Below are 15,044 nucleotides of genomic sequence, written 5' to 3' on the forward strand. Positions count from 1 at the left end.
CCTCTGCAACCTGGTCACATAAGGCTGCATTTTCCTGCAAACAGCATAGCAACATTATATAATCAAAATTGAAATGTACTCTTTCTATGAACTACATTGGGAGAGTGAGAAAGAAATACTACAGTATACAGTACACATAACAGGTATGCCCAATAGCTCAAAAAAAAAAGAGAAATTATGAGTAAAACAACTTTATCAAATGAATGATTAAGGTTTTTCATCCAAAAGTATATAAGATGATACTGAGTGTGGGGCAATATACAAAAATTCTAAACTTACAAAAACAAGCTCATTAACAATTTGTTTTAGGTGTTTCAATTTTCTCTTATAAACCAGTTGTTCTTGTGCTTTATGTCGAGCCAGCCTTTCTGCAATAGCAGGAGGGAGGCTGCTTCCACGGCCACGACTTTTGTCAGACAACCCTCGCCCAGAACCTATTGAAAAATTTACAACTATGAAACATTTTAAAATTAATTTCCTTTACCTAATATAGTTTAAGGTACTCATGTGTACATGTGTTTCACTTTGACAGTAGCTGTATAGTTGGCCTAGTTTTTATGTTCTTGAAAAACACAGTGCAACTGAAACTGTTAAAAATAATACCAGTACTGAGGGCTTTTGAGAAAATAAGGGTTAGGTACCAGGCTTACAAGATAACCTCCTTCATTCATCCAGTATGTTAATATACATGCAACAAAGCATGTTTTTATCAGTAAAATTCTACTTATTTACAAGAAAAGTGCATTAGTCATTCATAACAGCACCAATATTTTGTTCCTTGCCCATCACTGGCATCCATGCTGATCTGTGTGTAAATGAATCCAAACCATTTACAAAAATAAGATATCATTACTTGACCATGTAAATGTGAAGTCATAAAAAAGTGAAATTAGAGAGATGACTGTGTATGTACTAGGAAACATAAAATCTTTACAATAAAGTAAATCTATTTTCAGCATACAGTATAGTGAGATATAATTTGCATCACTTAAATTCTCTCATAATAAACTGTGGCCCTGTCAAATATAATTCAGATCTTGATTCAGTTAATACAGTATAATCAGAAGTGTTATTACAGGTAAAAATACAGATTGAAGTACTGTATAGAAGAACAGCACAGTATTTACCAGGAGGGGTAATTGTTGGGGAAGATCTACCAGGCAAGTTTACAGTAGTCGCTGTTGGATTTGCTGTCGCTGTTGTCATTGAGGGATTTGTAACTGGTAATACCTCTTCTCCCTCTTCAGCATCTTCCACCTGTACAAGCAAAAAATTAAGATTAGAGCATCCAACCTTTTACCTGATCCTTCTCCATAATACATATTCTATTGTCAAATATGTACAGTGCAGTACTGTACAGTATTACGAATTAGTAATATCTCTGTTCGCCAGAATGCCTCGTAGCCGAAACTCTCCAATAGCTGAAATTGAAATTTACTCTGAATTTTTCTGGAAATCTCAATTGTGGGTTTGAGGACGATTTTCCGAGGTTGAAAATCAAGCAGATTTTCTGGAAAATTCTGAGAAAATTTTCCAGAAACTCTCATGAAATCTCTCCAATCTGGGCCTGGGAATAAATTTTCAAGGAGTTCCGAGAAATTGCATCACGCTCCAACACATCCCCACGTGCTAGGCGTGTGGGTGGTCTAGCTGCTTGGATCACTTACCAGGTAGTTCATTTACTGTTGCCATTGTAGAAGGTTGTTCCATCACTAGCTAACAGGAATTCTGGCTAAAGAAAATATTGCTATTGTAATGATTTTTCCATGACTTTATTGTTTTAATACTGTACATGTAACAATAAATGAGGCAGCTGGGCTGGCAAGTTGGCAATGCAGTTACAGCCCACTGTCTCCACACACATTCACTTCCTATAGATACACACCGATGCTCTTCATTTTTCTTATTTTATAGTTTTATATTATATTTTCTTTATTTCTATATCACATCATTTATATAGTGTGGAACAAGTGCTAAAGAAGTCCACTTTCCCGTAAATACCTGTACAGTACCGGTACATGCATTTTCATGAGCATTTATACAGTGGTATTTCAAAATAATGTTTTTTTTTTTTCAAATGAGCGTGGACAAACATGGATTTGTGGAAAAATGGACTTCTGAGACACGAATTTGCAAGGTCAGCCTGTGTTTTGTAGAATTTATTGGGGATCCTACAAGAAAGGTTCAACTAACTGGAAATCCCTTTAACCTCTCTCAATCCCCATAGGTGCTACATAACTGGGATTCTACTCAACTATTGTACAGTACTGTACAATATTGCTTGAATAATCTTTCGGCAACTTTACATAAGTTCTTTGTTTGGTTAAGATGTTCTCAAGCAACTCTAACGCCTTCCATTAGTTATTCTATATAAATGTTTGCATTAAAATATTTTTCCTAGGCATTAAGCTATTAGAACTCATCAATAAAATGAAAAATCAATAATTTATAAAATTTCAACAAATACATTCTGTACAACTTTGAATGGATACCTTACCTGCTTGTTGACTCATCAATAAAACGGGTGGATACTCAAAACACCTCGTAAGTTGCAGATTTGACGATCTTGTAATCGAAATACTGTACAGGATTTACACTTACAACCTGCTAACAATATTGTAATCAAAACTATTTTGCAATGTTGTTAGGTCACTGGGCCTCGAATGTAAACACTGTAGAGTGAGTCTTCCTGTAAGCCAGTTGGCCAATCACAATTATGCTTTCAAAACATAATGACCAATCTCAATCACAAGTTAATGATATCAGCTGGCTTGAGGGCACGAGAATTAAAAACAAAAGAAGTTTAAGAAACTGAAGATGGAACGTCCAACTCTCAAAAGACAGCAAAATTTTTCAGATGAAGAGGTCTTAGCTATGATGGAAGAGGTTAAAAGCAGATGGAAGTTTTCTTGGGGAAATTGGTAAAACAAAACACTGCCAATGTGAAAAATATACCTTAAGACTCGGTTGTAAGTGTGGTGAATTTTGTGGCTCGAGTACCAAAAGAGGTTGAAGTTCGGAGAAAGTTCACCGATTTAGGATATCTGTCAAGAAAAAACCTGCTCAAGGTTTTATTTACATTTCTTACACATTTTCCACAATCAAAACAAAAGTATTACTGTAGACAGTATAACCTCAGATATCTGGCATTTAACCATCCAGAACTCTCAAGCAACCAGTAAGTAATGTCTAATCACATTTAATCAAGAAAATCTATTTGAATTTGGCACCACTTTGCCCGTGGTTCCATTTCTGGCCACTACAGGCAGTATGTGCATCCTCCATGTAAGTGTCGGTGTAACTATTGCCTCATCCTTCCAGCATGTCCTTTTATTCCTTTTATAATATATTTAATATGTCCTTTAATTCTTTTTATAATATCTACTATGACGATGTACTTGAGTTTGAGATGAGTATTTATAAGACTATCTCAAGCATCCGGAAAAAACGATTCCGGATATCTGAGGTCTTACTGTATGTCACACAAAGATTACATTTAATTATTAATAGAAAATAGAGTACAATTTACAATAAAAAAATTTCATAATGATTCAAGAAACTAGTACTGCAACACAATTTATAATACAAGTTATTCTGAAAAATACAAATAATAATAACAGTTGGATGAGTCAGTAAAGTGTATAACTTCTTTGTTCTTTGCCTTAAAAAAGTGTCTGATTCATTGCATAGCTCCAAAATTTTATTCTGAGGAAATATGCAGTACCTCAACAATTGTTCATCACTTAGGTAAAGAGGGTCCAAAACGTCTTGGTACCTCCTTCCTCGTCGCAAAGCTTGATTGTTAAAATAAACATAGATCAACTCCACCTTGCCTGCAAAACATAAACAAACATACGATGTTTAAGATAACTTTTAACCAACTAGATTTTATCTTTTAATATTAGTTTCCACTGAAATAATACCTGAAACCTATTTTCTACACCATTACCCTGTATCTGATAAAACAGCTTTAATGAGGTTTATCATTGCTTGGAAGGCATGTACAAGAGCTCCGAAGGTCCTGTAAGTTATGGCCTCTGATACAATATGTGACATCACAAGATGGTGATTATTTTGTTTAGAGTATCACTACAGGATCGACTTACAGAATCAGTTGGGAGATACCCCTGTACAATATTGTAAATCCCTTTGAGTTTCTGGTCCCAGAACTGTATCTGGTTTGCCACATGTCAATTAATGAGGAACATGAACTGAAGATTCCAAAACAATATGGAAATATAACACCTTGAAACATTCAGTGAGAGATCTTGAAGCAAAGCCTAGAACTCTCCATAAACTTTGTTCACTGGCTTAACGTCACATTATACAGCACATGGAAAGTAGGTACGTATAGAACTGCTGTCATTTATTTATATTTTACTTCTGGTCATTGATAAGTCACGGAAACAAAAAAAATCAAACACATGCAGAGGATAATGAGGTACACTTACCATGAAATTATTCAGCAAAAAGAAAATGGTACTGAAACTTACTGTATGTGTAACATCTGATAGGTGGCCACCCCTCCCCCTTGCCGAATCCATACGTGGCCCCAGCAGCAGGTTTTCTGCCGTGTTCCACACAGATGACATTTTCTAAAGAAAATTTAAAATTAATGTAAAGGGGTAAGAATTTTCAAACACCATGTGTTAAATACAAGAAATTGGAATTCTACAAATATCTGAACAGCAAAAAACCTGGATTGGGTTCCAGTTTTATAAACACTGTACAGTAAACACAAATACTGTACTATACACAAATGGTGACTTCAGAAGATTAGGGAGATGGTCCTACAGTGCTCGAGACATTACCCTTTGGCTCATTATGATTTTCTGGAGGTACATAATATATACAGTGTACAGTAATCTACACTGCCTATTTAGCCTGTTTGGAACATCCAAATGACCCAACCAGAGTGGTCAAATAATTTACTTATACGTCAGCTTGGTACTGTCTTGTACTCAATGGCTGTGTGCACAATTCTCTTGAGATGGTTTTGACAATCCCAGCAGTATGGCACATTGATTCAAATAACAATTCAGTACTGTATTCATAGGATGTGACCACAACCAAAGCTAGGTGATCTATGTATAAAGATGCTCATCACAGAATGATTATGAATTATTACCTATTTGCAATCAGGTTGGATGCAACAGGACTAAATAAATTCCATCAGCAGACAAAATCAGTTAAACAAACCTAACCTCAAAACCTGTAAACAATTTCTGATAGAGATCCGTCACCAGGGTTTTCAATGGGGGATTAGTTGTTATTTTCATGGTAGGTTTTAGGAGTGATAATATATGTACTTATTGTACAGCATCGACATTTATACACAGTAAAACACTGAATACAGTATCTTATCCCTAATTAACACTCTTTGGATGTTCATACACTAAATTGTGTATGATCTAAATTATTGCTTTATGGTTTTCATACAACAATTTGCGTATGAAGTAAAAAAATGTAAATAATTTTTTTTTTTTTATGTATGAACGGTAGACACACGACACAAATTTGATAATTTTTTAGTTATTTTAACTTTAATTTTATAATATTTGGCCAATCAGAGTTAATGATGATGTGATGTCATAGTTGTGCGCACCAATCAGCGCGAGTGCCGATGTGACGTAATACTCGAGCGCCAGTTAGAGCAAGTGTCGATTCAAAAACCCTTGAATTGGTGATGGGAACGAAGGCGGTGACGAAACGGTTAAAAAAATGGTGGAGACGAAATGGGTAAAAAATGTGGTGACGAAACGGGCTGATGACAAAATGGGCACACCCCGTTTTGAACAATGACACAACAGCCTTTGACTTTTTAGGGCTTACAGTGTTCTTGTTTCATCTGTAAAGTGTCCAAGATGTTATTCAGTGTCAATACCGTGTAGATCAACATGCATGGTACCGTGGTAAGGGACGGACACTGATGAAGATACCACTTCCTCAAGTCGCCTCACTCTATCCTCCTGTATCTCATATTTACGGTAAGTTTCCTACGCACTAGCCGTTAGGGTGTTATTTTTTTTTAGATTTTTTAAGTTTTTACCTTCCACATTTTGTTCAATATATCAAGTACAGTACTGCTCATTTCCGATCGAAAAGCTCATATTTGTATTTAACACGATGAGTTACACTATATGAACCCATTTTCAAAAGTATGTTAGGTGGTGACAACTACTGTTCTAAATATTTACTTTTATTTATCTGTGCATGAAAACTTATCATTAAAGAAGAGGCAACATTTACTAGAACCTAATAGAACCTGACCAAACCAACCAAATAAACCTACCTAACCTTACCTAACTTCCTACTCAGGTTGCGGACCTCCCGTCTTATTAAACAGAAAGTTCTTAGCCAATCAAAACGAATTCACAGTAAATTAGCATTAGTAGGAACTTAGCGGGTCACAGCAAAATATCCACTATGAAAAAAGGTAATATTGCAGTTTACAGCAACCACCGAATTCCGGAAATTCACTACACTCAATCAATAGAACTATTTTTTCTATGATAATTTTCTTATAATACACTTCTGTTGCAAATTAATAATAAGGAAATTAATTAATTTAAAAAATAATAAAATAAGAGCACCTTTTGCCCCTACGCTGTTGCTCAAATTGTGTGTGTTCGTACGTTCGCATTTGCCGGGGAGCAGCTGCCATAGAAATCATGGGTGGCCGCTGCCAATCAAATATCGGGGGGCGGCACCCTATCAAATCCAATAAAAAATCTCAACTTTTGATTCAACCAATTAGTGTTCAATATTCGGGTTGGGTGGTAGGATGCGAGACATTTTTAATCAGTTACAACATAGAGCCATTGTGTGCTGGGTGCGATTTCGATTATTGGAAGTTTATTGTATTATTTCATTCTAAAAATAAGGAAACTTTAGAGAACTGAGGAACCCACGACTCATTCTGGTCCCTGACTCAGACTCTGACCCTGACGCGGTGTAAGGTAAGAAATACTGTAACGGCTATTCTCATGGAGGCTGACCACACGACCCTAGTGTTATTACATTGTGTTTGGGGGTCCGGGGGCGAAGCCTCCTGCTAGGATCACCAGGGTCCTGTTCTGACCCCGGTAGGGGGTTAGGTAAAGTTTAGTTTGGTTATATGGTATAAGTTAGCAAGCACAGTGTACAGGGAATTCAGAACATGCAATCGATTGAACTATTGTGAGGAGGGGAGGGCTGAATTCAAAATGAGTGATTTCCAATAAAAGCGAATGTCAGGTTTGAACCAATTGCATCAAAAACCATTAGAAAAACACTGGATGTTTTTATCAGACAGCCGACAACCAGACAAACTTACCTTTTGTCAATAACAATATACACATATATAGGTATGACTGTATGATGTATATATACATCTGTAGGTCCAGGTGCCTTCAGTAAGTCTTCCTGCAGGAGCTCACCATCATACTCTGTGTTTGTTTACATTGCGTAGGCTTTAAACTCCTGCCGATCTTAAGTTGGGCACACGCTGACCTTTAAATTATTGTAAAACTCCATTAAATCTCTTCGTCCCAACTAGCGGTTCAGTGAGCTTATATGGCAGAGTTTACAGGGAAATCTTACAGAAATTCTACGGGGACATCTATTTAGTATGTGGCTTTTTCTGATACGTAAATTAGAACTAGATTCAACAGCATCTACACGTAGTCCCAAGGAGCTTTAACTCTTATTAGATCTCCCTGCTAAGGTACCGTGTTCATTTACATAATGGAGCCTATAAACTCCTGTCCGGTTTTAAAGATGGGTGAAGATGAGTTGTTGCAGCCTTTTCGAATAAATTTATCATGACACAAGTTTCATTAAAGCTACAGCTGAAATCAATAGGAACACGTGTAATATGCCTCCTGAGTCCTGTAGGCTGTGGAAAATTAAATATTTAAAGAACGACAATACAGGTGTATTTTTATTCAACTTTCTAATGTATACCATAATCAAGGAATATCTAATATAAAAGTGTAACTCTCCCTTATAACCATTATTTTTAAAGTATTACCGTGGCTCTACCTGATGGCAGAATGACTAACTGTTAAAAGAAAACGATACTAGTTAGAGCATAATCTATACTGTTTATTAAATTTTTTTTTATTAAAGCGAAATTATTATTCTGAAGATTCAATTACGTACATAAGCAAACGACAAGTGGTGACAGTGTACAGGCTTACCATATGTCCCAACGGAACGAAGAAACTGCATTAATTGAGACTGAATGTGAAAAGGACCTAGGTGTGTATGATGGCAATTAGCTAAAGTTCTCGGGCCATTGCGAGAAGAAGGTAAATCGGACAACTAAATTATTAGGTCTTATAAGAAGGTCGTTCAGATATCTAGACGGTCCGTCCCTCGTAACGATCTTCAAGAGTGAAGTGCTTCCCCATCTGGAGTACTGTCACCCCAGACTGGTGCCTACACTACGGTGCTACCTCGGTTACCCTGAGAGACTGGAGAGCCTGAACTTACCTAGCTTATACAACAGACGGGCGAGGTGAGGCCTAATTGAGGTGTATAAGCATCTCAAAGGGCACTACTCAGTCGAGTGCCCTTACCTGGAGCTGGCGGACGCTCGCCCCACAAGGGGTTGTAGTGGACGTCTCCCCTACAACTGCTTACAACTGCGTAGCCACAGCTACCACCTGTTACCGCATTCCGACGTGCCGTCGCCTAGCAACCAAGCGAGAGCTGTCCCCAGATGGTACGGTTGCCTAGCAACGAAACTACTCACCGGCAACTTTCTGGGTTTTCCCAACATGATTCATAGAGGACTGGCGGCTGCTGCTGGGTATATAAGCTCTGTCTCTCCATTGAGATTCATTTTGCCCATCTTCCTGAACAAGCAACACCTCCTCCAGCAAGCTCCACGCTGTTAACATTTATTTCAACCAGGAGGCCAGCAACAGGCAGCATCTTCTCTGACGAAGCTCCTGCACATCTACCTCCTTCAACACGCTACTCACCTAACGTCTTCTACTGAGCAACTCCCCACCACACGGCATCTCCAGCACCAGACTGTCTATCATATAACTTATATATTATACAAGAAAACCACATTAGAGTTTCCTTCCATCCTGAGTGCTAGACAATATTAATATCTCGATACCCCTACAGGGTCACAGCTCAAAGTTGAAGAGGCCGCAAGCCCAGAAAACTGTGAGTGGTAACTTTTTCGGAGTGAGAGTTGTGAACTCTTGGAACAATCTGCCAGAGTGTTGTGACCGCACCGAGTGTGAGCTCTTTCAAGACCAGACTTGACAAGCACTGGAGCAGGTTCAGATACATTCAGGAGCTTGTGCATGCCCAGTACTTGCCAACAGTGCGTAACAAAGGCTTAACCGATCGCCCAAGCGGCCAACGAGCCGATCAGTAGTGAAGAGGATAAAAAACAACACCAACAACAACAACAACGAACGTTACTAGGTATCGCTATTAGGCTTAATTTGCATATGCTAATCATAGCAAGTTATACTTCATTATTAAATTTCCCTTGACTGTATCCAATTGCAAGAACAGTCGTTGGGTGTACGACGCCGTTTACGATGACCTTCTTGCCCTGATCTTGTTTCAGGAATACCACCCTTTTGAAGCTCTGGAGAGATCTCGAAGTTTCGATATTTTGAGTACAGCACTAGCTAATAATTCCCACCAGGAAACTTGTTTCGAGACTCCTCCAAAGCTTCGAAAAGTGCAGAATCCCATGTGTTAAAGGCGATATTGCTGAAAAAGATCAGGGCAAGAAGGTCATCGTAAATGGCGTCGTACACCCCATAACCGTTCTTGCACTTGGAATCAAGAACTTTAGGAAAGCACATTAGCTGCACCTTAACTCTTGATAAGTATTGGCGATTGAGTCACAAGCATCTTAGAATAGAGGTTTCTAATATTATACATTTTCATGATTTGAGATGAAGAGTTTTGAAACATTTATCTTCAGTAAAAAAATAAAATATAAATTAAGAATTTCATTTAAATAAGGGTACCACAGGTCATCTTTGTTTTCTTTGAATAACAAAGAGAGAAAACTAGAAAAGGCTAACCCTTGTAAATGTAAACTATAGAGCTAGTGAAAAGTTAGCTGTCATTGCCACAACTAAATAAACGTTTCCAACGGTTATGAAATCATAATTATTGATTTAATTTGTCTCAACAGCTATACAACGTACATGTAAATATTCCCACATCACCACTGTCGCTGTATCTAGGGAGACAACTCTGTGGAAACGAGCCCCCCCCCCCACTCTCTCTTAGCCCATGTATCTGTTAGTCAGCCTCTGTTTCTCTCTGTCTGTCTGACACTATATGTCTGTCTCACATATTTTCCCTATGTATCAGTCTTTTTCTGTCTGTTACTTGCGACTGGGAAAGTTGTAATTACTTATCTTTCTCTCTCTGTCTACTTGTCTTTCTCTACGTCTTTCTCTCTCTCCGCCTGTTTCTCTCTCTGTCCGTGTAGCTGTTATTTAATCTTTTTCTCTGCTTCTGTCTCTCTCTTACCCTTTCCGTTCTAGTTTCTCTCTCTATTTTTAATCGCTCTGCCTCTGTTTTTTCTGTCTGTCTGTCTATCTTTCTATGTCTGTCATTCTCTCTCTGTCTCTGTTCTCTGCGCCTGGGAGCGCCTTACTGAGCGTATTCTCTCTCTCTCTCTCTCTCTCTCTCTCTCTCTCTCTCTCTCTCTCTCTCTCTCTAACCTGTGTCTAGGGGAGTTTTGTTTGGCATAATGTCTCAGTTTTATTCTTCTACTCCTGAAACTCCATTTCTCGCTCCGCTGCATCTCAGCTTTGGAGTGTTGTGGTAAAATGCACGCCTGCCTCCAGCTTGTGTGGGTGTGTGTTTAACAACAACGACAATACTACTACTACTACTCTTACTATCGCACTACTAATAATAATTAACGGTTTAGAAAGAACATGTTTGCCAAGGGGCTGAAAAGATACAGTCAACAGAGATGATAAAATTTTCATATTTAGGGAATGAGTCACTTGATTGACAAATATTCTAGTGACAAAAGTAGTACAAATATAACATATAATGACATGGGGAAGAGGGTCATTTAACAAGGAATTTCAGCACAGTTACAGTGCAAAAGTAAAACTGGCAGGGAGTGTGTATGTGTGTGTGTGTGTGTGTGTGTGTGTGTGTGTGTGTGTGTGTGTGTGTATGTGTGTGTGTGCACGTGTGTGTGTGTATATGTGTAAACATGTGCGCGTAAAGCCACTCAGTAAAACCATGTCTTTCTTCCTATGAGCTTTACAAACACGAATAAATATATACACACAATAATATGAAGTAAAGAGAAACAGTCTTAGAAAGTGACAAGTAAGAAAATAATTAGACACACACAAAGGGCCGTAGTAGATATAGAGAAAGAACCAACAGGATAAACCGAAGATGGAAATATAAATTTATGAGGAAAAAGCACAGAAGGAAATATGGGGAAAGAAAAGGAGGGAAAACATGAACAGAAAATAATGAAAAACTCGAGAAAAAAGGGAAATTTGTTTATAAAGAAAGGGGAAGATAACAACGATTAAGAGAAGACAATGTTGGAGGGTCATGGGAAACTGGTGAGGAGAGAGGTGTGTTGAGTGGGGAGGAGGTGGAGAGGAGAGGTGTGTTGAGTGAGGTGGGAGGAGAGGTGTGTTGAGTGAGGGGGAGGAGGTGGGGAGAGGAGGTGTGTGTGAGGTGGGGGGAGGAGGTGAGGAGAGGTGTGAGTTGGAGTGTGGAGGGAGGTGGAGAGAGGAGAGGAGTGTGGGGAGGGGGAGGTGGGGAGAGGAGGTGTGTGTTGAGTGGGGAGGAGGTGGGGAGGGAGAGGTGTTGGAGGGGGAGGAGGTGAGAGAGAGGTGTGTTGAGGGGGAGGAGGTGGGAGAGGAGAGGTGTGTTGAGGGGAGGAGGTGAGAGGAGAGGTGTGTGTTGAGGTGGAGGAGGAGGTGGAGAGGAGAGGTGTGTTGAGTGGGAGGGAGGTGTGTGAGTGGGGAGGAGGTGAGAGGAGGAGGTGTGTGTTGAGTGGGGAGGAGGGAGAGGAGAGTGGAGGGGGAGGAGGTGGGGAGGGGAGGGAGGGGAGGAGAGAGAGGTGTGTAGGGGAGGAGGGGAGGAGGTGGAGAGGAGAGGTGGAGGGGAGGAGAGGTGTGTTGGAGGGGAGGAGGTGGAGAGGAGAGGTGTGTTGAGTGGGGAGGAGGGAGAGGAGGTGTGGTGTTGAGGGGAGGAGGTGGAGAGGAGAGGGTGTTGAGTGGGGAGGAGGGAGGAGAGGGAGAGGTGTGTTGAGTGGGAAGGGTGGAGAGGGGAGGGTGTTGGTGGGGAGGAGGTGGGGAGGGGGAGGTGTGTTGAGGGGGGAGATGGGGAGGAGAGTGTGTTGAGTGGGGAGGAGGTGGGGAGGAGGGGAGAGAGAGATGTGTTGTGTTGAGGGGAGGAGGTGGAGAGGAGAGTTGAGTGGGGAGGAGGTGGGGAGGAGGTGGAGTGAGGTGGAGGAGAGGTGTGTTGAGTGGGGAGGAGGTGGAGAGGTGTGTTGAGTGGGGAGGAGAGGTTGTGTTGAGTGGGGAGGAGGTGGGGAGAAGAGATTTGTTGAGTGGAGAGGAGGTGGAGAGGTGTGTTGAGTGGGGAGCAGCTGGAGAAGAAAGGTGTGTTGAGCAGAAAGGAGCTGTGTGTTGTGAAGCCTCGGAGTCTGTGTCAAACTTTGTTGTTGATGACCTGCAAGAGGCAAGCAACAGAGAGGGAGGGAGGGTGACATGATAGAGGGAGTAAGGGGGTGAGATGAAAGAAAGGGGGAGGGAGTGAGGTGATATGTAAGAGGGAGAGATAGGGAGGGAGTGGTGGGTGAGGAGACAGAGGAAGGAAGTGAGATGGTATGCAAGAGGGAGGGAGGGAAGGATGTGAAGGAGGAGACAGAAAGAGAAAGGTATTAGTTAATCAGGTACAGTCACCCAAAAAAGTCCTGTCGCGAGCCATGAACCCCGAGATTCAGACTCTTGAATCCGAAGCATTTATGGACAGAATAATGTATCAGTGTCTACTGCTTCGGGTTCACGAGTCTGAATCTCGGGGATCGTGGTTCGCGACAGGACTTTTTTGGGTGACTGTACTTGGAAATTTGGAAGACAAAAATATAATCTTAAATTGGATCCTAAAACAAAGACGCACCTTCTCAAAACGTTCAAGGAACTGAGAGATTTTTATAAGAATTAGAAAAATGTGGAAGGCAAGAAGACATCTTACATAGTGAGTCATAAAAAAAATAGTCCAAGATTATTTAAAACTTGGGCTTTCTTTTTCGACCACCCTGATGGGTCTCGTGGCCCGTCTCAGCTGAGTGTAGAGAGTAATAAATCATAGAAAAGAAATTGTGATCCACATTTTATTCTGCGTCTCTCTTCCTATGACAGAGAATCTCCTTGAAATCATGACTGGAATTTATCATGTAAATATTTCTTAATGATGAATATATAAATAAACCAATATTCCTGACTGCACTTTAATGTAGTGAAGTACAGCATATCAAATTACCTTACCTGGTACACCTGCGTTTTAGCAATGTTTTCGTAAGCAGATTAACTTGAATTAAACGAGTCCTTTTCCCCGCAGTTTAGAGTTCATACGACGAAACCATCACTGCAGGTACTTATCGGTGGAATACTGTAGATCTTCCTTTTGAACTTCGATCCGGTGTTGTATATGTTTTTCAACTATTTGGGCTGTAATATGAATATGTAGGGAGAACCTCACGCTCTTTAGCACACAGGATCTACAAGAATGAGGTCAGGTTAATTCCGTTCTGCTTTGCCTCCCACTAGATCATCCCTCACTACTGGAGACCAATCAGTTGTCGTCGCACTGGCCCTTCAAGGTTACCACTGACCTTCATTCCCAATATCCTGGACCTCGTCGCCTCTGAGTTACTCTACATAACGAGGATGGTAACAAGCAACTCGATCGTTTCAACATCTTTAGTAGTGTAAACAATGATTGGATTTTCAAGGTCTACTTTCATGTTAGGTCAAGTCATTCTTCTATTATTATTTAATTAATTTATCACACCCCAGGGGGCGACAAGCCTAGTCACAAGACCATGCGGTCAGACACTAATACAACAGTACTCGTGTTTCGCAGGACACGCTATGACTTGTGATATGGACTCATTGATGTGAGTTGAGGACAGTGGGATTTAGCACCCACCAACTGTGGGTAGCGTACAAGAATTATATCTAAATTATTATGTACTGTATAAGTAGGTGGTGACATATAGTGGTTAGAGATTCTCCCTGTGGTAGGAGGTTCCTGACAGTGGGGCAGTTAAGGCAATAGTGTTGAAGGGTGTTAGCGTTGGGACAGTTACAGAGTTTACAGGAAGAGAAGTGCAGGACATACCCCGCCTCAGATACTTCCCAGATAAGTCTGTATCCTACCTAATACGAGCCGACACAACATCATGTCTGCTGACCATACGTCCGGGTCGACTGTACGTGTGTGGATACGGAAGAAAGTGATCATAGTGTAGGATGGATATACTCTTAGCCCGTTCACTATCCCTGCAATGGAGTGTAAAGAGAAGAGCGGCTGAACGTATTCTCTTTCGGTAGCAGTGGAGGGAGGGTGTAGCCCTAGAATCAGGGAGGGTCAGTCCACAGGTATTATTCGCAAGACGGTCAACAGTGTCATTGTTTATTATCCCAACATGAGATGGGATCCACAAAAAAGGCATGACAAGAGAATTATCATGAGCGAGAGCTAATAGACGTAACAACTATTGAATTAAAGGGAGGCATAGAGGATTAAAAGAGGAGAGGGCCTGGAGGGCAGATTGATAATCATAAATGATTATACCGTTCAATCTCCTCTGAAGGAGATCAACTGCATCCAAGAGTCCATGTAATTCACTGTAGGTTGAGATCGACCAGTTCGGAAGTCTACGGCCGACCCAACCTCCCGCCGGTGGGTCCACATCCAGTGAGAAGAGAGCGCACCCCGCACTTTGTGGTGCGGCACGTGAGGGGGGCAGGAGACCAATGGTCTCCTCAAGGCGAGAGGTGAGAGCGTCTAGCTTC

At 40.6% G+C, this 15,044-nt stretch overlaps 1 protein-coding gene across 1 annotated transcript in view; it reads right to left on the minus strand.

The window, feature by feature from the left end:
- LOC121875679 (transforming growth factor beta regulator 1-like) overlaps positions 1-7,661 on the minus strand; it is a 24,312-nt gene extending 16,651 nt beyond the window's left edge. The window contains exons 1-5 of the mRNA XM_042380299.1: positions 7,316-7,661; positions 4,494-4,595; positions 1,128-1,257; positions 280-434; positions 1-34 (exon numbers count right to left, since the gene is read on the minus strand). The exon at positions 1-34 is cut by the window's left edge and continues 116 nt beyond it. Of these exons, the coding sequence (XP_042236233.1) occupies positions 1-34; positions 280-434; positions 1,128-1,257; positions 4,494-4,592 (418 nt within the window). The 5' untranslated portion in view covers positions 4,593-4,595; positions 7,316-7,661. The remainder of the gene's footprint in view (positions 35-279; positions 435-1,127; positions 1,258-4,493; positions 4,596-7,315) is intronic.
- Between the last annotated feature and the right edge of the window lie 7,383 nt (positions 7,662-15,044).

Source organism: Homarus americanus, unplaced genomic scaffold (genome assembly GCF_018991925.1).
Source record: "Homarus americanus isolate GMGI-L3 unplaced genomic scaffold, GMGI_Hamer_2.0 scaffold22250, whole genome shotgun sequence".
Classification (NCBI taxonomy): domain Eukaryota; kingdom Metazoa; phylum Arthropoda; class Malacostraca; order Decapoda; family Nephropidae; genus Homarus; species Homarus americanus.